The sequence below is a fragment of the Cyclopterus lumpus genome, chromosome 18 (assembly GCF_009769545.1).
Source record: "Cyclopterus lumpus isolate fCycLum1 chromosome 18, fCycLum1.pri, whole genome shotgun sequence".
In the NCBI taxonomy this organism is placed as follows: domain Eukaryota; kingdom Metazoa; phylum Chordata; class Actinopteri; order Perciformes; family Cyclopteridae; genus Cyclopterus; species Cyclopterus lumpus.
Genome location: NC_046983.1, coordinates 4,480,725 through 4,508,175, shown reverse-complemented (window position 1 = coordinate 4,508,175; position 27,451 = coordinate 4,480,725). Strand labels below are relative to the sequence as shown.

The 27,451-nt window shown below is 37.5% G+C and overlaps 2 protein-coding genes across 7 annotated transcripts; one reads left to right on the top strand and one right to left on the bottom strand.

Moving 5' to 3' along the window:
• Positions 1–5,921: 5,921 nt before the first annotated feature.
• LOC117747834 lies at positions 5,922–25,798 on the bottom strand. 3 transcript variants are annotated; one of them, XM_034557323.1, is made up of 12 exons: positions 25,668–25,797; positions 25,528–25,563; positions 10,588–10,863; positions 8,763–9,059; positions 8,070–8,333; positions 7,438–7,701; positions 7,216–7,326; positions 7,078–7,093; positions 6,893–6,981; positions 6,690–6,740; positions 6,429–6,488; positions 5,922–6,086 (listed from the first exon to the last, which is right to left on the bottom strand). In XM_034557323.1, the coding sequence occupies exons 1-12, from the start codon at positions 25,708–25,710 to the stop codon at positions 6,079–6,081; spliced, it is 1,515 nt and encodes a 504-aa protein (XP_034413214.1). In that variant the 5' UTR covers positions 25,711–25,797; the 3' UTR covers positions 5,922–6,078. The 3 variants fall into 3 exon arrangements, 1 of the variants encoding a protein (XP_034413214.1); XR_004611485.1 differs by lacking the exons at positions 5,922–6,086; positions 6,429–6,488 and having other exon boundaries at positions 6,724–6,740; positions 7,078–7,113; positions 25,668–25,798; XR_004611484.1 differs by lacking the exons at positions 5,922–6,086; positions 6,429–6,488 and having other exon boundaries at positions 6,717–6,740; positions 6,893–7,113; positions 25,668–25,798.
• On the top strand, positions 15,788–22,720 carry LOC117747832. 4 transcript variants are annotated; one of them, XM_034557320.1, is made up of 13 exons: positions 15,790–16,277; positions 16,382–16,417; positions 16,553–16,822; positions 17,598–17,897; positions 18,874–19,131; positions 20,712–20,975; positions 21,087–21,197; positions 21,320–21,335; positions 21,432–21,520; positions 21,672–21,734; positions 21,973–22,029; positions 22,310–22,375; positions 22,507–22,720. In XM_034557320.1, the coding sequence occupies exons 1-13, from the start codon at positions 16,121–16,123 to the stop codon at positions 22,512–22,514; spliced, it is 1,695 nt and encodes a 564-aa protein (XP_034413211.1). In that variant the 5' UTR covers positions 15,790–16,120; the 3' UTR covers positions 22,515–22,720. The 4 variants fall into 4 exon arrangements, 2 of the variants coding, with proteins under 2 accessions (XP_034413211.1, XP_034413210.1); XM_034557319.1 differs by having other exon boundaries at positions 22,310–22,720; XR_004611481.1 differs by lacking the exons at positions 21,973–22,029; positions 22,310–22,375; positions 22,507–22,720 and having other exon boundaries at positions 15,788–16,277; positions 21,300–21,335; positions 21,672–21,700.
• Positions 25,799–27,451: the final 1,653 nt, after the last annotated feature.

Sequence of the window (27,451 nt, the reverse complement as noted above, 5' to 3'; positions counted from 1 at the left end):
AATTAGTTTTACATCATGGGGTGGACAGCAGATGGAGCATGCTGAGGAACACAAACCTGCATTGCAACAATAAGATTCAGGTTGAAAATGAGTAAAATGGCACTTTAATACTTACAGAAGTTCAGGAGGAGTCTTAGTAAGCTTCCACATGTTGTCTCCCTTGAACTACAGCAAAGAAAATAACTACAGTGTTGTATGTTGTACTTATTATGTATTTAAACTAAACGGGCTGCATTGTATATCTTCAGGGCAATTCCTCACTGTCAATGTACTAAGAAAGTGTTTGTTCTTGCCACCGACGCGCTCAGATTGTTATTATATATATATTTTTTAGGCGTTCTCTTGATCCGGTCTGTTTATCGTCAAGCCGAAGTCTCATTCTGAAAATCTTGCGAGATGTGACTGAATGTTTGTCTGATTTCGACGATGTGTACGTAAAATGACGGTGCCGAACCGGCTGCCGAGACGTCATTACGTCACGTTTCGTGGCTGTAGCGCTCGCGCTCAAAACTGGACCACTACCAACATAAAACCGTTGGGTCGTCTGTTGTAGCAAACTGCTCTAAGATGGTGTATTTTTGGTCCTGCAACACTGTACCACTGAGCCGTATAAAGCGACTTCTGAAAACCACGATGATCAAGCTCCACAGAGACAACTGTGCAAAACTGTTGCCAATCTTTCACAGACATTAACCCCTCCCATCTAGTAACAACATCTACATCCTCTACACTGTCATATTCCTTGCTAGCCCCAAGTGCTACCATACCATTATTATACATAACCCTGTAAACATACCCGTTTAAGCCCTTGTGTTCTATCTCTAAGACCGGGGTCCTCTCAGTAGTAAGACCATCCTTCTGAAGTCTCTGGGGCCGGGCAGCATCCACAGTTGTATTGTTAGGTCTAAAGTCTGCCGACATACCTATAGCACGTCCAGTGGGGGTCTTATCCAAACCACCGGCAGACTGCATCTTGCAAAGAATCCAAATGAGCAGAAACAGAAACAGCAGCAGCAGTCCTGGTCAAAGAAGCAGCAGAAGAGGGGTCCAGAGGTGAAAGAATCAACAATACCTAACCACCCTGTATAATATATTACGTATACGCGCAAATTTACCCTATATATACTACTCATCTGTGCGAACAGGTTTCCTGCAGAGTACACCGTACACCGAAGCTTGTGCTTATCTTGTCCCTCTGCTGTGCGAGCGTGTGTTTGGGTCCACCAACTACACCATATCATAACAGTATGGGAAAAAAATTATGTTAATGTTAATATCCATATTTAACATTTGTTGTACTTGTGCAAAGTTGAATCCTGAATCTCAATTTGATACTATGTACATTTGATAAACACTTTGCCATGTAAACTAACCTGATTTTGCAGTTAGGCAGGATATCACCCCACCTCTTTAATAACAGGAAGTGAAGGAATCCTTACACCGCCAGATGTTAATCAAACCTTTCAAGCAAATGCTAGTTACACTTAATTAAGACACCAATATATATGTATTAGTTTAGAATTTGAAATTCTAAATATTTTGTGTGATTTCTTTTCTTTTTTTGGGTGAGTTTTCCTAATTCAGTTTGAGGGTCTAAGGACAAAGAGTTGTGTACGTTGCACAGATTGCAAAGCTCTTGTGAGTCTGAGTCTCTGGAATATTAATTGACTTATCCGCCACAATTTTAGACAGGGCCTCCTTTTTATTATTTATTGGGCTCAAAAAACGTGTGTGTGTAAGATACTGTATAGCTATCAAATGCATGTTTGTATATTTATCACACAGTGGTTCTCAACCTGGGGGTCGGGACCCTTAAGAGGGTTGGCAGACAGTTCTGGAGAATAAACACAATATTGTAAATAGAATAACATGTATCAGAATGGAAAAATAGTTGACATGACATCACCTGTACCAGTGTTATCATTTGTCTCAGAATCGATTTTATTAATGGTGTGAGTTTCTAACGAGGGATTTTCATTGAGGAAAGGGGGAGAGAAAAAGACCTGAAACGCCTCACAAATCCACAATACTATAAATGTATGATGTGTATTTACATGAACTGTCTGAGCCATCAAACAACAAAAGGTGTGCACCTGTCGACTTAAAGTTGTTAAGTAAAAGAGAAAAGGAAAAGGTGGTCGGAATTTACAAAAGCATGAGCAAAAATTGTCATAAAAAACGTTTCACAATAAAACAATGTTGTCTTCATCTTTTGAAGAAGTTTTACATTACAGTTTTACAAGACTTCTCAGAGGGTTTGCTCTGGGTTCTTCACAGAGTACAAAGCACTCGGTCTTTGTTTAAATGGTACAGATTAAGGACAATGTTGAAAAGAGGACAAAGCATCTGTAGTTTGTCAAGTTCTTTTATTTAGTTTACTACTATCACTAAGTGTGATAGTTTATTCTGCAGCCAAGATCTTGCATAGTGAAAGTCATGTGGTTTGTATTTAAATCTTGAATTGTTATACAATAGTATCAACCTGTATTATTGTGATTAATACACCTCTCAAGTATGGACATGCTGATGGTGATTAGACAAATTCTGTTTTTCTATTTATTCACAAAAGAAAAACCTTGAGCGTGTCCACAGTAGAGGAGAATATTCATCACTAAAATAAAGTTAGAAACATCATCATCAAATTGAAACTATTAACATCAGGCATTTAAAAGGTTTTCTCTATAAAACTATGATTAAAACATAGAAAGTACTCACAGAAAAGCCCCGGCACACAAACTAAAGTGAGTCCCATCCTCATGTCCTCACTGACTCTCTGACACTCTGCTTATGAGAAAAGATTTTTACAGAAAGCTTCAAACGTATGAAGCAAATGGAAAAAATCAGGAAATGGAGAGAAAAAGAAGACGCATTTCATAAATCAATTGGATCTGAAGTTTTATCTTCTGCTTCTGAGTTTTCAGCGTGTGTTTCCTTCTCTTTTACACAAAGCTCAAACAACCAGACTGCTTGGAACACAGCGTGTTGTAATGCTCATAAGACGGAAGAACATTACATTTAAATATGATAATGGGCCGATATTTCAATCTCCTTCCTACATATATGATCATCAGCAAAGGGACAGCAATTATTGATGTTACTGTAAAGGCAGCTGCATAAAGTCAAAGGTTTCCATTCTAGAATTATTAAACTACCCACGTACATACATTATGCATTATGCATTATACTAAAGATGCAGATGAAACTCAGGTGGCATACTCTCTTTGTAATCCGTGATCTTTCTCACCAAACTGGGTCAATATATAACATGTAAATATGTTTCTTCTACAGTTTGGATAACAAAATTGTCGGCCTATCGTATCACAGAATTTGTACATGTCTTCACTTTATGGTGAAATGATGGTGAAATTTTGCAACGTCTTCAGCCTCAGGATGTGACTCAGCTCCAGCAAACAGAGTGAGTCCCATCCTGACGTCCAGCACTCACTCTGCTCCTCTCATTCTGAGAAAGGCGTTTCTAGTTTTTACGTATTCAAGATGTAAAATTAAAGAAACCGTTCTATCATTTTTTGGGGGAAATTAGCGAATAATTGCATACTCATACTAAAACGGCCTTCTCTCTGCAACCACAAGAGCTATTTGAATACTGTTGGTGTTATAATAAAGGCAAAACTTGTGAGATTTGACCAGATGTGTGGATATCAGTATATATGTTACTGGTTAAGAGTAAATGAAGATGGCACACATTAGTCTCAGGCTTGTGTAAAACAATGGACTAAACATGAACAAATATAATAAATAAATATAATGCTGTTGCACACCAAATTAAAGAAGAATACAAGAATGTGTAAGCCGTTTGTTCATGCTCCAAACACAACTCCAACACCAAAGATTGAAAAAAAATAGAATAAAAAGGATAAATAAAGAACTTTCAGGAGGATTATCTCTTTGGAATAATGCAGCTGTGGGTTTAAACCTCTAACAAATAATCGCACAATATGTCAACAGTCTCTCTGCAAAGTTTGACTTTGATAAAGTGAAGCATAATAAAATTAGAGAGGTTTTAGTACAGTGCCATTTCAATGTTCTCATTGACCATGCTATATTTCACTTGTATTTCACTATTGGTGTTCAATACATCCAAATACAGCAGAAACATAGACTAAATAAACCATAAGAATGCTCTGTGCCCTCAAATCCTCAGTTTTCTGTCAAATGCTCACTACGATTCGCTGATAAAAAAGTAAAATCTGACTCAATGGACCCCAAGATACTGTTCTGCTCTAACAGGAAGTCAGCCGTCAGTTAGCGACCGTGTGCACGCGCCGCTTAAAGACCACCGATTGTCCTTTTTTAGCCAAAGTAAGTCATAATTCTCTAAGATCGCATTCACTGATGCCTTAGTGGAGAAGAAATTGAAGGAGATCTTGTGAATCTCCAGGTTGTCTACTTTCTAGAAAGCTATTCCGTTCATGTCTAGCTTGAAGCTAACAACAACAACACGAGCCACAAAGCTGCTGCGTGGTCCAACTGTTCGCGAGATCTTTTGATTGATATTTGGTCATTCATAACTTTGGTGTTTGGAGCATACAAACAGCTTACACATTCTTGTATTCTTCTTAACTTGTAAAACATCATTATATTCCTTCATGATTAGTCCATTGTTTCACACAAGCCTGAGACTAGCCCGACTTGGGGGGCTCTCGAGCTTCAACATCGAGCAACAGCTCCAGTAGTGAATACAAGACTCTATATGCAGAGACTTTAGGAATGCTATAAGTATTTTAAAGAGCCACTTTACTAATGTTCAACATTAATCTTCAATATAAGAATCTGGAAATGCTTCCTAGTAATCAGAGATGGCAGTCAGAAACTTGAAGTTTATTGATGTATAAAAAGGTCAAACATAGGAAAACAGATTAAATCCATCCAGATGAAACCAAATTACGTTCAGCACCTGTCAACCCATTGAAAAATAGAAAGGAACTTGAATGTTTTCCAAAAACAGATTAAATGTAGAATCTTTTTCATGAAAAATAAAAGAGAGGATGACTTTATATCCGCATTATCACCAACGTACTGAAGCTCAAAGATTAAACTTGTTCCTGCTTTTTAAACCAGCCTCCATTCAAAGTTGTCTACAAAAAAGTGACTACCAGAAGAGAGAAAACTGTATATACAAAACACTCAATCTTAACATTTGATTTATTATATGTAATAAAGTGAAGACATTTCACCAAGTAAAACTGAATATTAAAGCCATATGATGTATTTTCTTTTAAGCCCCAAGCTATTTTCTAGGTTTCTGCTCGAAATATCATAACCAAACTAAAAAGGGTGTAGCTCTGCAACCACACAGACTATTTGAATAATGTTGGTGTTATAATAAAGGCAACACATGTGGGCTTCTGTTCAGATGTGTACATATTAGTATATATGTTACTGGTTAAGAGTAAATAAAGATGAAAGACAGCAAAAGTTGAATTTCCAGGTTCGCCTAGAAAAAAAAGCACTTTCAGGATGATTATCTTTTGGAAAGATGCACAGAAACAGCAAAGCACATCATAGATCATAGCACAATATGTGACCAGTCTCGGTGCAAAGTTTGACTTTGAAAAAGTAAAGCAGAACAAAGTTAGAGAGGTTTTAGTACAGATAAATTAGGCGAAATGGGCAATTTGAATTTTCTCATGTACCAAACCTTATATTTCACTTTTATATTACTTATGGTGTTGAATACATCAAAATATAGCAGTCTTTGTTGATTAGCAACATTTGTGACTGTAAGTGCTAAATCGATTCATGTTGCTGTGTTTTTTAGCTCATATCTCAGAGATGCTTTGGTGCAGAAGGATTTTGAAAATACATTTAGAATCTGTGTTAAGTCCTCTTGCTCTTTGCTATCTGCCTTTTTCTGATAGCACCGATCTACGGGTTTCTAGTTACGGAAACGTGCTGAGTGGGCTGACTCCTGACAAAATGATGATTATGATATTTTCACAAGTCTTTCAGTTGGTGTTTGAGTTGTGTGGAAGAAGTTCACACAATAATTATAAAAAAAGACCAGGATGTGGTTTTTCATGTTGTCATCCATTCTCTGGTTCTGTCCATAAAGATGTGTTATTGACCTGGAAGAACGCAAATGAAAAATAGATTTAAGGTTAATTAAGAGTTACAGGTGCATTTTGACATTTTACTCATGTCGCTGAATATTGTGTAATACAGTTATCTATTGTGTCACCAACTAATATTTGTGAGACATTAATAATCAGATTTATGTGATATTTATTGGATTAAACATGTCTGTAAAGCAACATGCTGCATGTGAAACAGACAAACTCAAACACATCCAAACTGTTTAAAAGCTCTTATTTACAGTCATTGTTGTATGTGAATTGGTGTCTCCAGGTGGTCGTAATAAAGAAATACACTCAAAGTCGTAGTACAAAGTCTGTTGTACTCGTCTGTACCTGCAGCTGTTCCCATCGTCACATTGGAGTAAACGCTCTCCTCTGGTTCATTATTGTTCCCTGTTAGAAGGATCAGATGAATGCATGAAAAGACCATTTTATGTCCTTTATTTAAAGACTGCTGGCCGACAAACACATTTAAACTATTGCATTTTATTCTCATTACATACTTTTTTTTTACTTAAGGAATTGTCAGCAGTCATTTCATCTTATTTTAGTATTTCTAACAGTTCTGTGATAAACACACAGTATATACTGTACCATGTCCAGGTTCTTCAGAGCCTCTGATTGTTTCATAGAGACAAGAATCACCTACAGAGCCGTGGAAATCAAGACAAGGTCATATCAGTCATTTTAACCACATTATATGAATTATGTAATATTATTAAACAGATAACCAGAAACAGAAATGTCAGTTTTAAATTAAACTATACAGTAATAAATGAATCAGAATAAAAGCTGACCATGGATAAGAGAGGCATATGCATTGTTTTGAGTTTCAACCTGGTTGGTCACGTGGTCTGTAGCTGGGCTCTGATTGGTGCTCTGAGACCTGGTGGACCCAGAACAGGAAGTAAATGTATTTAATGAGGAACGTGTAAAGTACTGCTGTTATGTTCAGAAAGAGAGAAGAGAGTTTTGTACCAACCTCACGAGGCGTGAATCTGGAAGAAAAAGACTTTTGCTGTTTTAGAATTGTTCTATTGTTACTACACAACATGTCATTATATCTGTGACTGACTTCTTAGATTGTAATCAATCTAATATCAGAAGGAACATATCTCACCTTTTGACTTTCTGTAGCAATACAGAACCAGCAGCAGCAGAATAATCAGTGAAACTCCACAAACCAGACCAACAATCAACAGCACGGGAACTGGAGAGCTTGTTGTTGCAGCTTCAGAATATACACACAAATACACATAATCATCAATAGATACACAAGTATGTCTGACTTAAACAAATAGTTTAAACCAACTTTTAACACTGTTTTTAATCTTATACTCACATTTAAGTGACAACCAACTCTCTGGTGACGTCAAACTCCTGAAACCTTGTGGTGAATCTCTTCCTTCACATTTATAAAAACCTTCATCTGACTTTGTAACTTCAGAGATAAACAGCTCCCCGCTGGCATCATTTGAGATGAGTTTGCCATTTTTATAGAAATCCACGTTATAAAGAACCTTTTCTGTCCTCAACCTGCAGCTGAGAGTGACAGAATGTCCCTCAGTCACAGGATGGACAGAGCTCACCAGGATGACATCACCGCCTGTGAAGAGAACAAAGAATAGGAAGTTTGGCTCAAAAACATCAGCTGGTTGAACAAGCTGCTGTAAATGATGAGGACACATTTCATCGTTTTTTATTGTGTTTTACAGATTCATAAAGTAGCCATTTTGAAAACGATGGCCCTTTGGAAATGTACATGGTCACATCTACAGCTATAATTAATGTTAAATATATTGGGCCAATGTCAATTTAGTGGCAGTGTGATACAGAATGGTATAGAAAGGGCAAAAACTCTTTGATGAGTAAAATAAGTTTGGTTAATACGAGTCATCTGTAGATGTCAACACTTTATAATAGAATGTTGAAATACTTCAGAAACAAATATCTTTTAAATGAATTAAAACTCACTCTGTACAGTGATGTTGGCTGCATTGCTGAACTGTCCTGTTTCAGACTCACACCAGTACACTCCACTAATCCCATTAGAGTTGATGCTGCATGTAGATCCAGTCATGGTTCCCCAGGAAGAACAATATGCCAGGTGGTCATATTTAATAAACCTTCTCACTCTCCACTCAGTAGAGTTTCCCTCACAGCTCAGTGACAGTGACTCTTTGCTGAAGAACTGCATTCTGGGAGGACTCACTGTGAGAGACGCTGCTGGATGGAAATCTGAAAAACACACGAGGAGACAAACAAAGCACAGAAAAATAAAGATTTAAAAAAGCTATATGAAAATAATCCTATTTATTATACTTTTAATCTTTTTACTTGTGAATAAAAACATAGGATCAAAAAGAAAAATGAATCAAGAGATGACATATGACATATAACTGAAAGAAAATAAAACCCTTTGAAAACATTTAAAGTATCTAGTTCATAAAAGAAAAGAATGCATTGCGGTAAAAGATTGTATTATAGATTTCCAAACTGTGAAGGTGAAAAGGAGGGTCAAGAGTTTCATTAATGTTAAAATGTACTTAAAATGTTCTAGAGACAAGTTTAGAAAACTCAACGTTTGGTGCTGTTTGAGGGAAAATGTCACCACAATAATGACATTTCTTCCTCTGAGCAAGAACATAAAAGTCTGAACTAACCTACCTCCAGACCAGATGAACTGAGGTTCACTATACGAAGAGTAGAACAATGGATCTCCTCTTCCAGCTCTGCACACATATCCTGCTGTGTGCGTCTGTCCATGAACAATGAAGGAGTCCTCTTCAGTCCCAGTGGAGCTACCAGGTAGCAGCTCATAGCTGTAGGACTCCAGTTTGGGAACAACCTGGTACCAGAAGAACCTCCATCCTGCAGATGGATGTTCAACCCTGCAGGTCAGAGTCACTGAGTCTCCAGGACTCGGCCACAATGGAGACACAGTGAGGACCGGCTTGGGTTTATCTGTTGGGAAGACATGTTATGATGAGTCGTGAGTGGGTTACATGCACCGCTTGTAACCTACATTATGTTCCTGTCTCCAAATGTGTAAAACAGGTGTGAATGTACACATTTAATCACTTCTGAATCTGTGTATTTTATTAACGTAAAATAAACTGAAGGAAATCAAGAGAACTCATGTTTATGTTTCACTTATTAACCACTGAAGTTGTTGGTTAAATGAACATAACATGGATTCTCCTTCAAACGAGGAGGGATAGTGAATCACTTTAAATACATTAACAATGTTACAAGGTATCAGTGATTTATGTTTTTAATATAAATATAATTTAACATTAAGTTGGAGACAGAAGAAGATGTCAAAGTCACTCTTCCTGTAATAAATGACAGGTTCACTAAGTAATGAGTACATTTCCCCTGAAGGAGGCGCCACACTCACCTGCCCTGTTAGATACATTAATGCCACTAATTTTTCAAAAGGGATAGCATATTGCACTTATTCTGTAAATGTATTTATGTAAACAGCTGTAGCAAATAACTCTAAAAGGTAATTAACCTGAAAGTAAGTGTCATAATACGTGGTTAATTAAAATAATTGAGTAAAAATAAGGTAGGCAGTAACTCGTTAAAGTTATGTAAATAAACCATCCTACACTATATCGCAGGCCCACAATGGGTTAAATTCAGTTGGTGCCCTGAGGTAGCGCTATCTGGTTTGATTGGATAAGCCAGGTGTCACTCCGCCGATCTGTGAGTTTGATTGGCTGGTTCCTGCTCGGCTGAGGCAGCGACGCACCGGAGCTACGTTTGTTTGGGTGTACGTGAGTGTGTGTGTGTGTGTGTGTGTGTGTGTGTGTGCCCAATTCTAATGTTACATATCAGCCAATTAGAATGTATTACTATTAGGGTTAATTATTAGTCAAAAATGTATTCAGGATTAGTATTTAAAGTCCTGTTTGTAAGTCTGTTTTGTGTTGTTATTGTCCCCCAAAAGGGTAAATATAATTTAGTCATTAAACTCATTGCTTTTTAACAGAAAGCTGTTTTCTGGGGTCAGTCTTTTAAACTATAGTATAGTATAATTAAATAACCCCATTGCTAAATTAGAGGGGTTCTTTATTATTAGGAAGGTAATATAACTTCCACCAAATACAGGTACGCCTTCGTGGTAGCTACCTTTTTAACAAACAAACCCAAACACCGCCTGATTCCTGTTTAAATATGTTTTATGTAGATCTACTGAGAGAGTGTGGGTGCTACACAGCTGAAGCCCGTCCATCTTTCTTTGTTTTTATTTTAACGATCAAGATTATGTGATAATTGGTCCTTTACTCAAAGTTTAGGATTACATGGTTAAACAGCATCAGTGGTCAACCTTTAAGGTTTATAAATCTTACACTAGTTAACATTCACACAGTATCACTACATTATATTATATTAGCACTTTAAAGGATGTTATATAAACTCGGCTCATAAATAATAAGTACCTTTAGTGAATTTGGTCATGATGGAAAAAACTCTGTTCACTTACCTGATACAGTTATAGAGATTGTATTACTTTCTATTCTTATCAGTGAGACGATCTTGCAAGTTGCAACACATTGGTATTCACCACTGTATTCTGGAGTTAGAGATATAGATATCTTATTTAAAGTGTTGGAGAGAAACTTATGACCATTCCTAATGATTGAACAATCCCAGAGTTTGGGATTGTTGAAAGGTTCTCCCATCCTCACGTCACATGTGAAGGTAACAGACTCTCCAGTAAAGAAAGTGGACCTGTTTGGATCAATGGACAGCGAAGTCTCTAGAAACAAAAACAAAATGAGTGAAATGCGTTTTTTTTTTTAGTATTCATCATGAATTAAGTTGACTCGATTTCAGAAATTGAAAAAGTTGATTTCTGTTTCTGTTATAAGAAAATAAGAAGTCAACCGGGGCGACAAATGGACTTGATAAGATTTATTTTTCAATTTTTATCCGTGTAGTTAAACGTCTGAACGTCTTGTTAATCACATGAATCACTGTACTGTTTTTAAAAAAATTTTTTATTAACAATATACCTGCAAAAGGTGGGCGAAAAAACTGGAACCTCGTTATTTTTTTTCATGAAGGATTGTATAGTATTTGATGTACCCAATAGTCTTTAACAACATCATTACTTGTTGCACCTGAAAACACTCGTCTCTTTCATACGAATGTCTTTTTCTTGTTTATTGGGGGAAATATATTTTAGTAATATTACTAAAAAGCACTTTAACTTGACATAAACGTGGCATTTCACACAAGGGGGATAACTGAACTAACTCCGATAGTTAAGGCACTGTAATAAATGATGAAATCCTGTGGTTCTATCTATCTATCTATCTATCTATCTATCTATCTATCTATCTATCTATCTATCTATCTATCTATCTATCTATCTATCTATCTATCTATCTATCTATCTATCTATAAATCTATCTATCTATCTATCTATCTATCTATCTATAAATCTATCTATCTATCTATCTATCTATCTATCTATCTATCTATCTATCTATCTATCTATCTATCTATCTATCTATCTATCTATCTATCTATCTATCTATAAATCTATCTATCTATCTATCTATCTATCTATCTATCTATCTATCTATCTATCTATCTATCTATCTATCTATCTATCTATCTATCTATCTATCTATCTATCTATCTATCTATCTATCTATCTATCTATAAATCTATCTATCTATCTATCTATCTATCTATCTATCTATCTATCTATCTATCTATCTATCTATCTATCTATCTATCTATCTATCTATCTATCTATCTATCTATCTATAAATCTATCTATCTATCTATCTATCTATCTATCTATCTATCTATCTATCTATCTATCTATCTATCTATCTATCTATCTATCTATCTATCTATCTATCTATCTATCTATCTATCTATCTATAAATCTATCTATCTATCTATCTATCTATCTATCTATCTATCTATCTATCTATCTATCTATCTATCTATCTATCTATCTATCTATCTATCTATCTATTTATCTATCTATCTATACATCTTCATTGCAACCCTTTTTAGTTGTATATTGGCATACCATTTTTGCATTGATAATGGTGAAAGGCAATTATACCACATTAAAAACCTACAGTCACATTAATAGTTTTTCACAATGCATAAACATACACACACACACACACACACACACACACACACACACACACACACACACACACATTATAACACATATTTACTAGTCTGCAGTCGGGCGGCTCGTTAAGGCACTTCAAGACATCTTAAAAATACATAGCAAACAAATGTAGTGTCTTAAATCCCCATCTGCTCTGTTTATTCACAAATAAATGCTCACAAATAGTTAAAATGAACTCAAACAACGCGCGTGTTACCGCGTGACCACTTCCGGCCTTTTGAGTGCACCTGCTGCATTCATGGTGAGCTGCACCCCGTAAACAGGAAACGCAGCTTTTACATGACTAGTGCCTCGAGAACTTCCAGTGGATTGAAGATGCTGCTTCTTCTGAGCTGTTGGATGATTGCAGGTAAAAATTAATAATGTTCAGAACCATGTCTATGTGTCTGTAACTATTTATTTGATGCCTCTTAAAGAAACCGGCTGTAATACAATGACAGTCAATTTTAGCATTATGCAAGTAGCTGTTTTTAAGTTAATGTAGTTTTTGTGTTTTGACAAAGTTCCTCTCAGGCCATTCAATTAAATAACTTTGCCTTTATGCTCCTGGTTTTCACGCAGTATAACAAAGACATGTCTTCTAAACTCATTTCATTTGGTTTAATGAGATTTAACATCCTCAAAGTACCTCAAAAAAGTCCTCAAAAAACATATTTTCCATCCACGCATGTATTTTAGGATATTTCTTGTCACATCATTGCTTGATATAACATTTCAAGTTAATATGCTGTGATGTATTTATTGTAATGTGTTGTTTCCCATCAGGGATTACAGCAAAGGACGCTCCGACGACGCGCTTCGGCTTGAAAAACAGTTCCATATGTCTACAAGTTAAAAACTCACCACCATATCATCAACTTATGTGGCTTTTTAATGAGCAAGCTATTGTTTTTGATCAAAAAATAATACCCAAGTACAAAGACAAAGTGACGTATGATCTAGAAGACCACTCGTTGTGCATCAACAAACTTGCTGAGAACGACAGTGGCATCTATAAATTGTCTTTCTTAGATGCTGAATACAAAACATTAAAGGAGTTCTCCAGACTCATTGTTGAAGGTACGTTTTAAATCATTTTCATGTTAAGCTTATGTGTTTTGTGAATATACGACCACAGACGCTGATATACTAAACATTGGGTAAAGCGACTGGATTCTACTGGCAAAATAAATAATATAATATTAGGCATTCGAACATTATTAACATTCAAATAATTGTATAAGTGCACACTTTTTTTTCGTCCTTTTTTCCTATTTAATAATTAATTTTGATTATTATACTTAGTTTGATATGATTTGCTTTTATCAGTATTTGTGTCATGTTCTCGGATGTGTCGTAATGTAACACGTGTGTTCCGTTTGAGCTTTTTGTTTTCGATAAAGTTGGGAAAAAAAGTCGATTAAATATACATAAAAACATTTCACTAAACAGTCGTAGCTGCAGTTTTCCAGGCGGCCGGTTACAGTACCTACTAGCTGCCACTAGAGGGTGCCAACAAATAACCTCATGCCTTTTTAATGCATCTGCTTGGACGGGCGGTGCAGAAACTGTTCCCAGACCTGTCATGAGGATGTCAGGACTGCACTCCAACCTGTCTGACGCATCGTGCAACGTCACGGTCAACTGCTCCATCGGGGACGAGTGGGTGTGGTCTGCCTGTGACGCGGAGGGTTGCGCAACATCTCGGAGATCCCTCCGGAAGGTCAACATCAGCGTATTCACCGAGGACGGCTCCGTCGTCTGCAGGGGCGACAACAACGTCAGCACAAGCCGTGCGTCCGAAGGCACCGAGGCCACGTGTGCGTATTACGTGTGACGATTTATGTGTTTTTTCGACGACGGCTTGAAATCCAGATGAACACATGTGTAAAATAAACGTGTTTCCACGTCTTTCCAGGCCTCAGAAAACCTGATCCTGAACACCAAGAGACGTCGGGGCCCCCCGATGTTATCGCCATAGTAATAATAATTGTGGCGTGTGTGTCCCTCTGTGCCTTTGCTGTCTGTGTGGCAAAGAGGCTCTTTCCCACACAGCATCATCAGCGTCAGGTATTGCATAAGCAATATTGAAATAGATCTTTAAGACAGACATTGACAATGTCCAATTAGAAAGGCGGTGCTTTTGAATGAACCCCTTTCAGAAGCGTTCAACCACAACCTTTCTTCGAGACGTGAAATCGAGCCTTAGCTCAATGCTCCGAGATGTCACATACGTATGTGACATTGTTGGAAAACACATTTCACTGCATTATTTCTAGGGGGAAACACCTGCTGCTCGGATCACACGAAGCCGGCCGGTGGAGGCAAAGTCCCAATCGGTGTCGGGGGTCTCCACCTCCTCCTCCTCCTCCTCTTCCTCCTCCTCCAGTGAAGCCGAGGCCTGTTGCGAACACGTGGGAGCCTCACAGCCCTGCCAGACCATCAGCCAGACCATCAGCCAGACCAGCAGCCCCAGAGAGGAGTCGGGGTCCATCAACACGGTCTACAGCGTTTTATCCATTGTGACTTCCTCTCTGGGCAAAGATCCAGAACGACACAAGACGACACAAGAGACAAAGACTTCCCAGCATGCCACCCTGGACGAGGAGGAGGACATTAACACTCTGTACAGTGTGTTGCAAATCCCCCAAAAGTCACAGCACCACCAGTAGGTCCAAGGAGATGGAGACGAGTGAAAGAAGCCCGATGGGCTCTGGGAAAGAAGCCAGAACGATGGCATGGACACTCCTGCCTTTATGGATTACGCAACTATTGTGCGCAGTCTTTTGGTTTTGTGGTATTTGTTTTTGTCACTGCACATTTAAATGAGGAATGTCCACAGAGGACCACTAGGGGGTGTCATGAACCTGCATTTATGTCTGGGACTCAGGCTGCTGTAGTTATGTCCCAGAGAGCCACATTCTCCATGTAGTACTCCATAACTAATACTTGTTTTAACTGTTTTAATTTTAAAGTCATCACAGTCTTATTTGCTAAAAATAATATCCTGCTTTGCTTAATACCCGGGGGCTCAAGTCCTGGTCGCAAATCTGCTCCAAAAAATACAACCATCTGCTGAGGGTTCATATTCTCAGCACTGCACTGCATGTATCCAATGGTTGGCTATTAAATAATAAATAAACATTATATTGATGCACAATACAGGCTAACGAGCTGCAGGCCTTTCTGTACGATGTCTTTACTGAAGATTAACGACTTGATAATTTTAAAGCAGAAAGAAAGTCGGGAACGTGTACGTCCGATTTTCACAGACGTTTTATTCTATTGCAAAAAGAATTACGAGTTATTGATATAATCCCGATTATGAACTACATTGTGTTTCCTCTTACACCATTGAGGTGGCTACATTGTGGCTGTAATTTAATAATAGTCCCTTTCCTCTTTTGCGGTGTGTTTGTTTGTATTGCGCAATATATATATATATATTTTTTGTCCTTTGCACGTCTGATGCTGCTGTTCAGTCGTGATAAAACAGGCGTCCGGAAATAAGCGACATCTTCCTGCAGTTGCTGTTGTGTAACATTCTGCTGTCGGAGTTCAACACAGGGCTGACGCTGATTATGATTAAGTTAAAATAGGATGTGTTTAATTTCTTTTGGTGTGCTGCAGCAAACTAAATGTATCACTTCCTACTTGAGAACAAAAAGACATGTACACACTCTGTGACGCCATAGGCAAAGGCAGCTTTATGCAGCTATTATCATATTTAAATGTAATGTTCTTCTGTCTTATGAGCATTACAACACGCTGTGTTCCAAGCAGTCTGGTTGTTTGAGCTTTGTGTAAAAGGGAAGGAAACACACGCTGAAAACTCAGAAGCAGAAGTTAAAACTTCAGATCCAATTGATTTATGAAATGCGTCTTCTTTTTCTCTCCATTTCCTGATTTCTTCAATTGCTTCATACGTTTGAAGCTTTCTGTAAAAATCTTTTCTCATAAGCAGAGTGTCAGAGTCAGTGAGGACATGAGGATGGGACTCACTTTAGTTTGTGTGCCGGGGCTTTTCTGTGAGTACTTTCTATGTTTTAATCATAGTTTTATAGAGAAAACCTTTTACATGCCTGATGTTAATAGTTTCAATTTGATGACGATGTTTCTAACTTTATTTTAGTGATGAATATTCTCCTCTACTGTGGACACGCTCAAGGTTTTTATACAACTTATTTTTATATATTCACTCAAGACAATTCTCCACCTATTGTCACTCTTTAACACATTATATTAATGTGTTCTGTTTAGTGAATTTATGATCACTCATTTTCACATTTCCCCTTGTTTCTAGATATTTGGCTGTCCACTGATCCAAACAGGTCCACTTTCTTTACTGGAGAGTCTGTTACCTTCACATGTGACGTGAGGACAGGAGAAGAGACTGACTGGTTGTACTCATTCAGGAGGAATGGCGTTAATTTTCTCGACTATCGCACAGACAAGATAATTAGATCACCACCTGTAACTCCAGGCTTCACTGGGGAATATCAGTGTTATGCAAATCACAAGAGATCACCAGCTGTTTTCATAGAAAGTAATAAAGTGTCTCTAACTGCAACAGGTAAGTGAACAGAGTTTTACCATCATGACCAAAATCACTAAAAACATTTGTTTATTTATTAGCCATGTTGATATAATAAACCTGTCTGTGACAAAGTGCTATTATAATATACCGTATAGTGATGTAAATATTAGTGTAAAATTCATAAACCTTAAAGTTTGACCACAATCCGGAGAACCAATTATCACATAATCTTGATTGTTAAAATAAAAACAAAGACAGATGGACGGGCTTCAGCTGTGTACATAAATACATCTAAGACAAACCATCCAACATTTTATCAATTTTTAGAAAGTAGTCGGTGAATAATTAGTGACAACATGAACGTATCTAACAGAGCAGCTGAGTGTGGCGCCTCCTTCAGGGGAAATGTGCTCATTACTTAGTGAACCTGTCATTTATTACAGGAAGAGTGACTTTGACATCTTCTTCTGTCTCCAACTTAATGTTAAATTATATTTATATTAAAAACATAAATCACTGATACCTTGTAACATTGTTAATGTATTTAAAGTGATTCACTATCCCTCCTCGTTTGAAGGAGAATCCATGTTATGTTCATTTAACCAACAACTTCAGTGGTTAATAAGTGAAACATAAACAAGAGTTCTGTTGATTTCCTTCAGTTTATTTTACGTTAATAAAATACACAGATTCAGAAGTGATTAAATGTGTACATTCACACCTGTTTTACACATTTGGAGACAGGAACATAATGTAGGTTACAAGCGGTGCATGTAACCCACTCACGACTCATAACATGTCTTCCCAACAGATAAACCCAAGCCGGTCCTCACTGTGTCTCCATTGTGGCCGAGTCCTGGAGACTCAGTGACTCTGACCTGCAGGGTTGAACATCCATCTGCAGGATGGAGGTTCTTCTGGTACCAGGCTGTTCCCAAACTACCATACTCCTACAGCTATGAGCTGCTACCTGGTAGCTCCACTGGGACTGAAGAGGACTCCTTCATTGTTCATGGACAGACGCACACAGCAGGATATGTGTGCAGAGCTGGAAGAGGAGATCCAGTGTTCTACTCTTCGTATAGTGAACCTCAGTTCATCTGGTCTGGAGGTAGGTTAGTTCAGACTAACTGTTGTGGTGACATTTGACCTCAAACAAGTTTTCTAAACTTCTCTCTAGAACATTTTAACATGAATGAATCTCTTGACCCTCCTTCTCATCTTCACACACAAAGTGTTCATGTTAATTCTAAACTTTTGAAATAAATAATCCAATTTTTTAAGGCCACGACATTACATATTGACATTTTTTTTATTTCAGTTGGGAATATGCCTTACAATCATATTTTCTCTCATGAATAGCATTTATTATTTCTATTGGTTAATTTAAATTTACCTTAAGACGTGTTTGATTTCAATACATGCAACTAAGGCCATTTACTTTTTGTTTCCCCTCTTTCCTTAAGTCCTTTCCTTCATTCATTTCCCTCCTTCTCTCTTTCCCCCCAAACCTTTAAATACAGCTTTTAGATGTAAGGGGGAGACGTCTAGTTTGGTACATGGCTGCTTTTACATTAGGGTTCACTCCAAAATGCAACTATACAATGACTTGTTATGCTTGCTATGCTAGATCTCTTCTTCAGGTCTTGTTCTTTTGGGATTCAAGGGCAGTAAAGGAATCATCCCATGCATTATTCTTCAGTGCACTTCAGGTTATTCTGCAGCTAACAAACATGAAGTCAGCAGCGTTTAAAAAAGGTGCAGTGAGAAGCACGTTGGTGGATCTAATAGCAGTAATGGAATATAACATTCATGATGGTCATATAGGTATCGTTTTGCTTTCGTAGCCTTAGAATGTCCCTAGGGTGGGGCAGTGCAAGAGAGCTGAAAAAACAGGCACAATCACAAGGTTTAAACTGAAGGGGAAGGTTTATTGTTGCCTGTCTCGGGAGATCAATTTAAACCAAAATAATTTTTTAAAAAGTCCATAAATAAAGATAAAGCGTTCCGGAGGAGAAAGTAGTTCCTTAAACAAAAGGAACTACTTTCTTTGTTGTGCTTTGTTTGTCTCCTCGTGTGTTTTTCAGATTTCCATCCAGCAGCGTCTCTCACAGTGAGACCTCCCAGAATGCAGTTCTTCAGCAAAGAGTCACTGTCACTGAGCTGTGAGGGAAACTCTACTGAGTGGAGAGTGAGAAGGTTTATTAAATACCTGACATACTGTTCTTCCTGGGGAACCATGACTGGATCTACATGCAGCATCAACTCTATTGGGATTAGTGGAGTGTACTGGTGTGAGTCTGAAACAGGACAGTTCAGTAATGCAGCCAACATCACTGTACAGAGTGAGTTTTAATTCATTTAAGAGATATTTGTTTATGAAGTATTTCAACATTCTATTATAAAGTGTTGACATCTATAGATGACTCGTATTAACCAAACTTATTTTCATAATGAGTTTAATAAGCCTGAGAGTCCCCTTCTAAGGACAGACAGATATGTGCATCTGTACATGTGTGCATGTGTATTTTAAGAATAAATAACAAATATAATAACTCCATGTACCATATTAAGCATCAGAGCCTGGTCTACAAGAATAAGTAAACCATTTGTACATGCTCCATACACGCAACTCAACAACCAAAGCCCAATAAGATGTATGATTATTATTGTGCCTTCAGTTACTGTTTTGATGGTGTATGAGTTTGAATTTTGCTTAAACATCTTTTATTCTTCCTTATCAGTATTTTATTCTTATTCTTACTTTCACCACCTATTCATTACTAGTATTATTATTATTCCCTATCTGTGCTGTTTTGATGGTGTATGTCAGCGTCAGTTTGGTTGCTAAAGTGTGTGTCAGCCTGTTGTGAGGAACAAGTGTATACTAATCTTGTCGTTGTAATACCTAATTTTGGCCACACGATGGTGTCAAAGGTTTAAGTCCATGCAGTACCCTCTCTGCCCACTGGGGTATGAGTGTTCGTACCTCTAGAGGCGCTATTTCTTATTTTGAGTGCAGAGAAGCTTCTACTGTACCAGAGGGATACAGCGGTCGATCACTGGGGTTTATAACACCAGTTCACAAATATTGTTTAATTTCTCCTTAACCCATTGTACCATAGACTATGATTTCCCCTTTTATTTCCCTTTTAATGCCCCACAGAGATGTAGTCTGGTCGAAAAACTTCTTCCGAGGAATTCTCAGCACACTTTTGTGTCCTGATACGCTCGGTTTTCAGGTCTCGTTAAACTCACCAAGATCTACAAAACCCACCCGCACAGTGCATTGAAAACAATAAAACTTTCCCTGTGTCCCTCCTCGCCTTCCGCGGTAATAAACTAAACTGACCGCGTCTGAGCCACCGGTCAGTTACAAGAGGTATCCACGTCTTCCCGCGAACTTCAACTTGTATTTCTATCGTCTAAGAGTCGACGTTGGTATCTCTCACGAGCGTCCCTTAGTCCTATTTAAACTCTTTATTCTTTTACCTAAATCCCTACCAGTGGACACTTATTCTCTTTCCCTCTGAAAAGCCCAGTGGAAATATGTGCTTTTACTTTACGTGTGATCAGGGACAACCTATTTCTAAACTACGGACGGAGGCTTATTCTGCTGTTGACAACTCAATTTAGTTTATCCAATCACAGACAGTCTAACTCAAGGTCGTCTGCTCACCTGTTCGTTATGAGGCACCTCTCGTTGTCAACCGCCAAACAGCCGCCGACCCTCGGCTGGGATCCGGGAAACGTCACCGCTCTTTGTCTTTACTCAGGTCAAACAATCACGTCGTCAAATAGCTCTTATGGTTGAGGAGGTACACTCGTTTTAGTCTGGTATGCAAATCTTCGCAATTTTTGTGAAAAAATGCCTCAAGAATAACCTAATATCTATAATAATACCTATTCTTTGTTCTCTTCACAGGCGGTGATGTCATCCTGGTGAGCTCTGTCCGTCCTGTGACTGAGGGACATTCTGTCACTCTCAGCTGCAGGTTGAGGACAGAAAAGGTTCTTTATAACGTGGATTTCTATAAAAATGAAAAACTCATCTCAAATGATGCCAGCGGGGAGCTGTTTATCTCTGAAGTTACAAAGTCAGATGAAGGTTTTTATAAATGTGAAGGAAGAGATTCACCACAAGGTTTCAGGAGTTTGACGTCACCAAAGAGTTGGTTGTCAGTTAAATGTGAGTATAAGATTAAAAACGCTGTTATAAGTTGGTTTAAACTATTTGTTTAAGTCAGACATACTTGTGTATCTATTGATGATTATGTGTATTTGTGTGTATATTCTGAAGCTGCAACAACAAGCTCTCCAGTTCCCGTGCTGTTGGTTGTTGGTCTGGTTTGTGGAGTTTCACTGATTATTCTGCTGCTGCTGGTTCTGTATTGCTACAGAAAGTCAAAAGGTGAGATCTGTTCCTTCTGATATTAGATTGATTACAATCTAAGAAGTCAGTCACAGATATAATGACATGTTGTGTAGTAACAATAGAACAATTCTAAAACAGCAAAAGTCTTTTTCTTCCAGATTCACGCCTCGTGAGGTTGGTACAAAACTCTCTTCTCTCTTTCTGAACATAACAGCAGTACTTTACACGTTCCTCATTAAATACATTTACTTCCTGTTCTGGGTCCACCAGGTCTCAGAGCACCAATCAGAGCCCAGCTACAGACCACGTGACCAACCAGGTTGAAACTCAAAACAATGCATATGCCTCTCTTATCCATGGTCAGCTTTTATCCTGATTCATTTATTAATGTATAATTTACTTTAAACATGAACATTCTATTGTTGGTTATCTGTTAAAGACGATTACATAAAAAAAAGGTCTTGAAGTGCAGGATGGACTCGTCATGCTCTCCTCTTATCTTTGTGACAGGGAAGAATAATGAAGCAGAAGAGAGCGCCGTTTACTCGGACGTGAAGATGTCTTCAGCTGCAGGTACAACAGATCTTTCTAAATAAGTCTTCATTTGGTATTTACTATGGCCCAGTGTCATCAAAAACAACAATATTCAAATCCTACACATTTTTGAAATAAATTGTTGTTAATCTTACTTTTTTAAATTGTAATATCTGACACTACTATGCAATCATAAAATAAACATAACCGCATGACACATTTCATTCATCTGTATTCATTCATCGATATATAACTAAAAATGTGTCTTTTGTTTTAGACGACAATGTGATGTACGCCCAGGTTTACCCTCACAATAAAGACAAGAGAGATGAACGTAAGTAAAGTCTTCGTCCACCTGCAGCCGCTCCTCCTCATCACACTGAGTCTTTGTGTAAAGTGAGTTATGTGTCACTTCAAAACGGACATTGTTTAAATAAAAAAATAAAAAAATAGTTTTAACATATTCTGAAACCATTGCTGTTTATTCCTACTTCCATTATCATTATAACCTATTCTGCCTAATATTGTAATCTATTTTCTCCTGTGTTGTTTTTTTGTATCAGTACAGGGGTATTACTAGTAAACATTATTCAAATTCATCTTTCCATTCATAGGGAGATCAAGATCTGCAGAAGCGGATGAAACTGTTTATTCTGAAATCAAACCAGGAACATCTCGTGGTAATAATGCAGTGATAATTAAACAATTTGTTTTACATATAGTCAATAGTCCAGTAGAGTAACATTTCTTGAAGCACCTTTAAGCACATTTTAAATAACGTTACTCTCTATATTCTTTTGTTCTCTTCCAGATCAATAAAGACATGAAAAACAAAATCTGTTTAATCAATATTTGCAGCTTTTTAAAAAATGTAATCCTTGCGGGCAGCTTTGCTATCTGACGAGTCTTTTGTACAGTTAATCTATTAGAAGATGATTTAAAAGAAATCATCACATGTTTTTAATCTTCTGTATTTTTAAAATGTTGGTTCTTTTAAATGTGTCAATAAACTTTTGTTTCCAATATACCGTCAATATACTTTTAGTTCTTTACACATGCATTTTAATTTGTCTCATAATCTGCACACTGATTTTGCTGATCCAGGTGAGTCATGCTTTTGGGGATAGAAATAATGAAGAAACGTATAACTTTGAACCATCAGGTAAAATAATTTGATCTAAAAACCTATGCAATTGTAAAAAAAAAAAAAAAGAAGCTCTCTTGGGAGAATAAATCCCTTTAATTAAGTGTATCTGTAATTAGTTTTACATCATGGGGTGGACAGCAGATGGAGCATGCTGAGGAACACAAACCTGCATTGCAACAATAAGATTCAGGTTGAAAATGAGTAAAATGGCACTTTAATACTTACAGAAGTTCAGGAGGAGTCTTAGTAAGCTTCCACATGTTGTCTCCCTTGAACTACAGCAAAGAAAATAACTACAGTGTTGTATGTTGTACTTATTATGTATTTAAACTAAACGGGCTGCATTGTATATCTTCAGGGCAATTCCTCACTGTCAATGTACTAAGAAAGTGTTTGTTCTTGCCACCGACGCGCTCAGATTGTTATTATATATATATTTTTTAGGCGTTCTCTTGATCCGGTCTGTTTATCGTCAAGCCGAAGTCTCATTCTGAAAATCTTGCGAGATGTGACTGAATGTTTGTCTGATTTCGACGATGTGTACGTAAAATGACGGTGCCGAACCGGCTGCCGAGACGTCATTACGTCACGTTTCGTGGCTGTAGCGCTCGCGCTCAAAACTGGACCACTACCAACATAAAACCGTTGGGTCGTCTGTTGTAGCAAACTGCTCTAAGATGGTGTATTTTTGGTCCTGCAACACTGTACCACTGAGCCGTATAAAGCGACTTCTGAAAACCACGATGATCAAGCTCCACAGAGACAACTGTGCAAAACTGTTGCCAATCTTTCACAGACATTAACCCCTCCCATCTAGTAACAACATCTACATCCTCTACACTGGCATATTCCTTGCTAGCCCCAAGTGCTACCATACCATTATTATACATAACCCTGTAAACATACCCGTTTAAGCCCTTGTGTTTTATCTCTAAGACCGGGGTCCTCTCAGTAGTAAGACCATCCTTCTGAAGTCTCTGGGGCCGGGCAGCATCCACAGTTGTATTGTTAGGTCTAAAGTCTGCCGACATACCTATAGCACGTCCAGTGGGGGTCTTATCCAAACCACCGGCAGACTGCATCTTGCAAAGAATCCAAATGAGCAGCAACAGAAACAGCAGCAGCAGTCCTGGTCAAAGAAGCAGCAGAAGAGGGGTCCAGAGGTGAAAGAATCAACAATACCTAACCACCCTGTATAATATATTACGTATACGCGCAAATTTACCCTATATATACTACTCATCTGTGCGAACAGGTTTCCTGCAGAGTACACCGTACACCGAAGCTTGTGCTTATCTTGTCCCTCTGCTGTGCGAGCGTGTGTTTGGGTCCACCAACTACACCATATCATAACAGTATGGGAAAAAAATTATGTTAATGTTAATATCCATATTTAACATTTGTTGTACTTGTGCAAAGTTGAATCCTGAATCTCAATTTGATACTATGTACATTTGATAAACACTTTGCCATGTAAACTAACCTGATTTTGCAGTTAGGCAGGATATCACCCCACCTCTTTAATAACAGGAAGTGAAGGAATCCTTACACCGCCAGATGTTAATCAAACCTTTCAAGCAAATGCTAGTTACACTTAATTAAGACACCAATATATATGTATTAGTTTAGAATTTGAAATTCTAAATATTTTGTGTGATTTCTTTTCTTTTTTTGGGTGAGTTTTCCTAATTCAGTTTGAGGGTCTAAGGACAAAGAGTTGTGTACGTTGCACAGATTGCAAAGCTCTTGTGAGTCTGAGTCTCTGGAATATTAATTGACTTATCCGCCACAATTTTAGACAGGGCCTCCTTTTTATTATTTATTGGGCTCAAAAAACGTGTGTGTGTAAGATACTGTATAGCTATCAAATGCATGTTTGTATATTTATCACACAGTGGTTCTCAACCTGGGGGTCGGGACCCTTAAGAGGGTTGGCAGACAGTTCTGGAGAATAAACACAATATTGTAAATAGAATAACATGTATCAGAATGGAAAAATAGTTGACATGACATCACCTGTACCAGTGTTATCATTTGTCTCAGAATCGATTTTATTAATGGTGTGAGTTTCTAACGAGGGATTTTCATTGAGGAAAGGGGGAGAGAAAAAGACCTGAAACGCCTCACAAATCCACAATACTATAAATGTATGATGTGTATTTACATGAACTGTCTGAGCCATCAAACAACAAAAGGTGTGCACCTGTCGACTTAAAGTTGTTAAGTAAAAGAGAAAAGGAAAAGGTGGTCGGAATTTACAAAAGCATGAGCAAAAATTGTCATAAAAAACGTTTCACAATAAAACAATGTTGTCTTCATCTTTTGAAGAAGTTTTACATTACAGTTTTACAAGACTTCTCAGAGGGTTTGCTCTGGGTTCTTCACAGAGTACAAAGCACTCGGTCTTTGTTTAAATGGTACAGATTAAGGACAATGTTGAAAAGAGGACAAAGCATCTGTAGTTTGTCAAGTTCTTTTATTTAGTTTACTACTATCACTAAGTGTGATAGTTTATTCTGCAGCCAAGATCTTGCATAGTGAAAGTCATGTGGTTTGTATTTAAATCTTGAATTGTTATACAACAGTATCAACCTGTATTATTGTGATTAATACACCTCTCAAGTATGGACATGCTGATGGTGATTAGACAAATTCTGTTTTTCTATTTATTCACAAAAGAAAAACCTTGAGCGTGTCCACAGTAGAGGAGAATATTCATCACTAAAATAAAGTTAGAAACATCATCATCAAATTGAAACTATTAACATCAGGCATTTAAAAGGTTTTCTCTATAAAACTATGATTAAAACATAGAAAGTACTCACAGAAAAGCCCCGGCACACAAACTAAAGTGAGTCCCATCCTCATGTCCTCACTGACTCTCTGACACTCTGCTTATGAGAAAAGATTTTTACAGAAAGCTTCAAACGTATGAAGCAAATGGAAAAAATCAGGAAATGGAGAGAAAAAGAAGACGCATTTCATAAATCAATTGGATCTGAAGTTTTATCTTCTGCTTCTGAGTTTTCAGCGTGTGTTTCCTTCTCTTTTACACAAAGCTCAAACAACCAGACTGCTTGGAACACAGCGTGTTGTAATGCTCATAAGACGGAAGAACATTACATTTAAATATGATAATGGGCCGATATTTCAATCTCCTTCCTACATATATGATCATCAGCAAAGGGACAGCAATTATTGATGTTACTGTAAAGGCAGCTGCATAAAGTCAAAGGTTTCCATTCTAGAATTATTAAACTACCCACGTACATACATTATGCATTATACATTATGCATTATACTAAAGATGCAGATGAAACTCAGGTGGCATACTCCCTTTGTAATCCGTGATCTTTCTCACCAAACTGGGTCAATATATAACATGTAAATATGTTTCTTCTACAGTTTGGATAACAAAATTGTCGGCCTATCGTATCACAGAATTTGTACATGTCTTCACTTTATGGTGAAATGATGGTGAAATTTTGCAACGTCTTCAGCCACAGGATGTGACTCAGCTCCAGCAAACAGAGTGAGTCCCATCCTGACGTCCAGCACTCACTCTGCTCCTCTCATTCTGAGAAAGGCGTTTCTAGTTTTTACGTATTCAAGATGTAAAATTAAAGAAACCGTTCTATCATTTTTTGGGGGAAATTAGCGAATAATTGCATACTCATACTAAAATGGCCTTCTCTCTGCAACCACAAGAGCTATTTGAATACTGTTGGTGTTATAATAAAGGCAAAACTTGTGAGATTTGACCAGATGTGTGGATATCAGTATATATGTTACTGGTTAAGAGTAAATGAAGATGGCACACATTAGTCTCAGGCTTGTGTGAAACAATGGACTAAACATGAACAAATATAATAAATAAATATAATGCTGTTGCACACCAAATTAAAGAAGAATACAAGAATGTGTAAGCCGTTTGTTCATGCTCCAAACACAACTCCAACACCAAAGATTGAAAAAAAATAGAATAAAAAGGATAAATAAAGAACTTTCAGGAGGATTATCTCTTTGGAATAATGCAGCTGTGGGTTTAAACCTCTAACAAATAATCGCACAATATGTCAACAGTCTCTCTGCAAAGTTTGACTTTGATAAAGTGAAGCATAATAAAATTAGAGAGGTTTTAGTACAGTGCCATTTCAATGTTCTCATTGACCATGCTATATTTCACTTGTATTTCACTATTGGTGTTCAATACATCCAAATACAGCAGAAACATAGACTAAATAAACCATAATAATGCTCTGTGCCCTCAAATCCTCAGTTTTCTGTCAAATGCTCACTACGATTCGCTGATAAAAAAGTAAAATCTGACTCAATGGACCCCAAGATACTGTTCTGCTCTAACAGGAAGTCAGCCGTCAGTTAGCGACCGTGTGCATGCGCCGCTTAAAGACCACCGATTGTCCTTTTTCAGCCAAAGTAAGTCATAATTCTCTAAGATCGCATTCACTGATGCTTTAGTGGAGAAGAAATTGAAGGAGATCTTGTGAATCTCCAGGTTGTCTACTTTCTAGAAAGCTATTCCGTTCATGTCTAGCTTGAAGCTAACAACAACAACACGAGCCACAAAGCTGCTGCGTGGTCCAACTGT

What these genes read in the sequence shown, in the direction of transcription:
- LOC117747834 (XM_034557323.1), bottom strand. Translation starts at nt 25,710, where the DNA reads ATGAGGATGGGACTCACTTTAGTTTGTGTGCCGGGGCTTTTCT. An exon ending in TCAGTTCATCTGGTCTGGAG is followed by an intron (nt 8,334 to 8,762) that starts GTAGGTTAGTTC and finishes TGTGTTTTTCAG; the next exon opens with ATTTCCATCCAGCAGCGTCT. An exon ending in AGCCAACATCACTGTACAGA is followed by an intron (nt 7,702 to 8,069) that starts GTGAGTTTTAAT and finishes TTCTCTTCACAG; the next exon opens with GCGGTGATGTCATCCTGGTG.
- LOC117747832 (XM_034557319.1), top strand. Translation starts at nt 16,121, where the DNA reads ATGAAATGCGTCTTCTTTTTCTCTCCATTTCCTGATTTCTTCAATTGC. An exon ending in TTGTGTGCCGGGGCTTTTCT is followed by an intron (nt 16,278 to 16,381) that starts GTGAGTACTTTC and finishes ACTTTATTTTAG; the next exon opens with TGATGAATATTCTCCTCTAC. An exon ending in GAAGATGTCTTCAGCTGCAG is followed by an intron (nt 21,735 to 21,972) that starts GTACAACAGATC and finishes CTTTTGTTTTAG; the next exon opens with ACGACAATGTGATGTACGCC.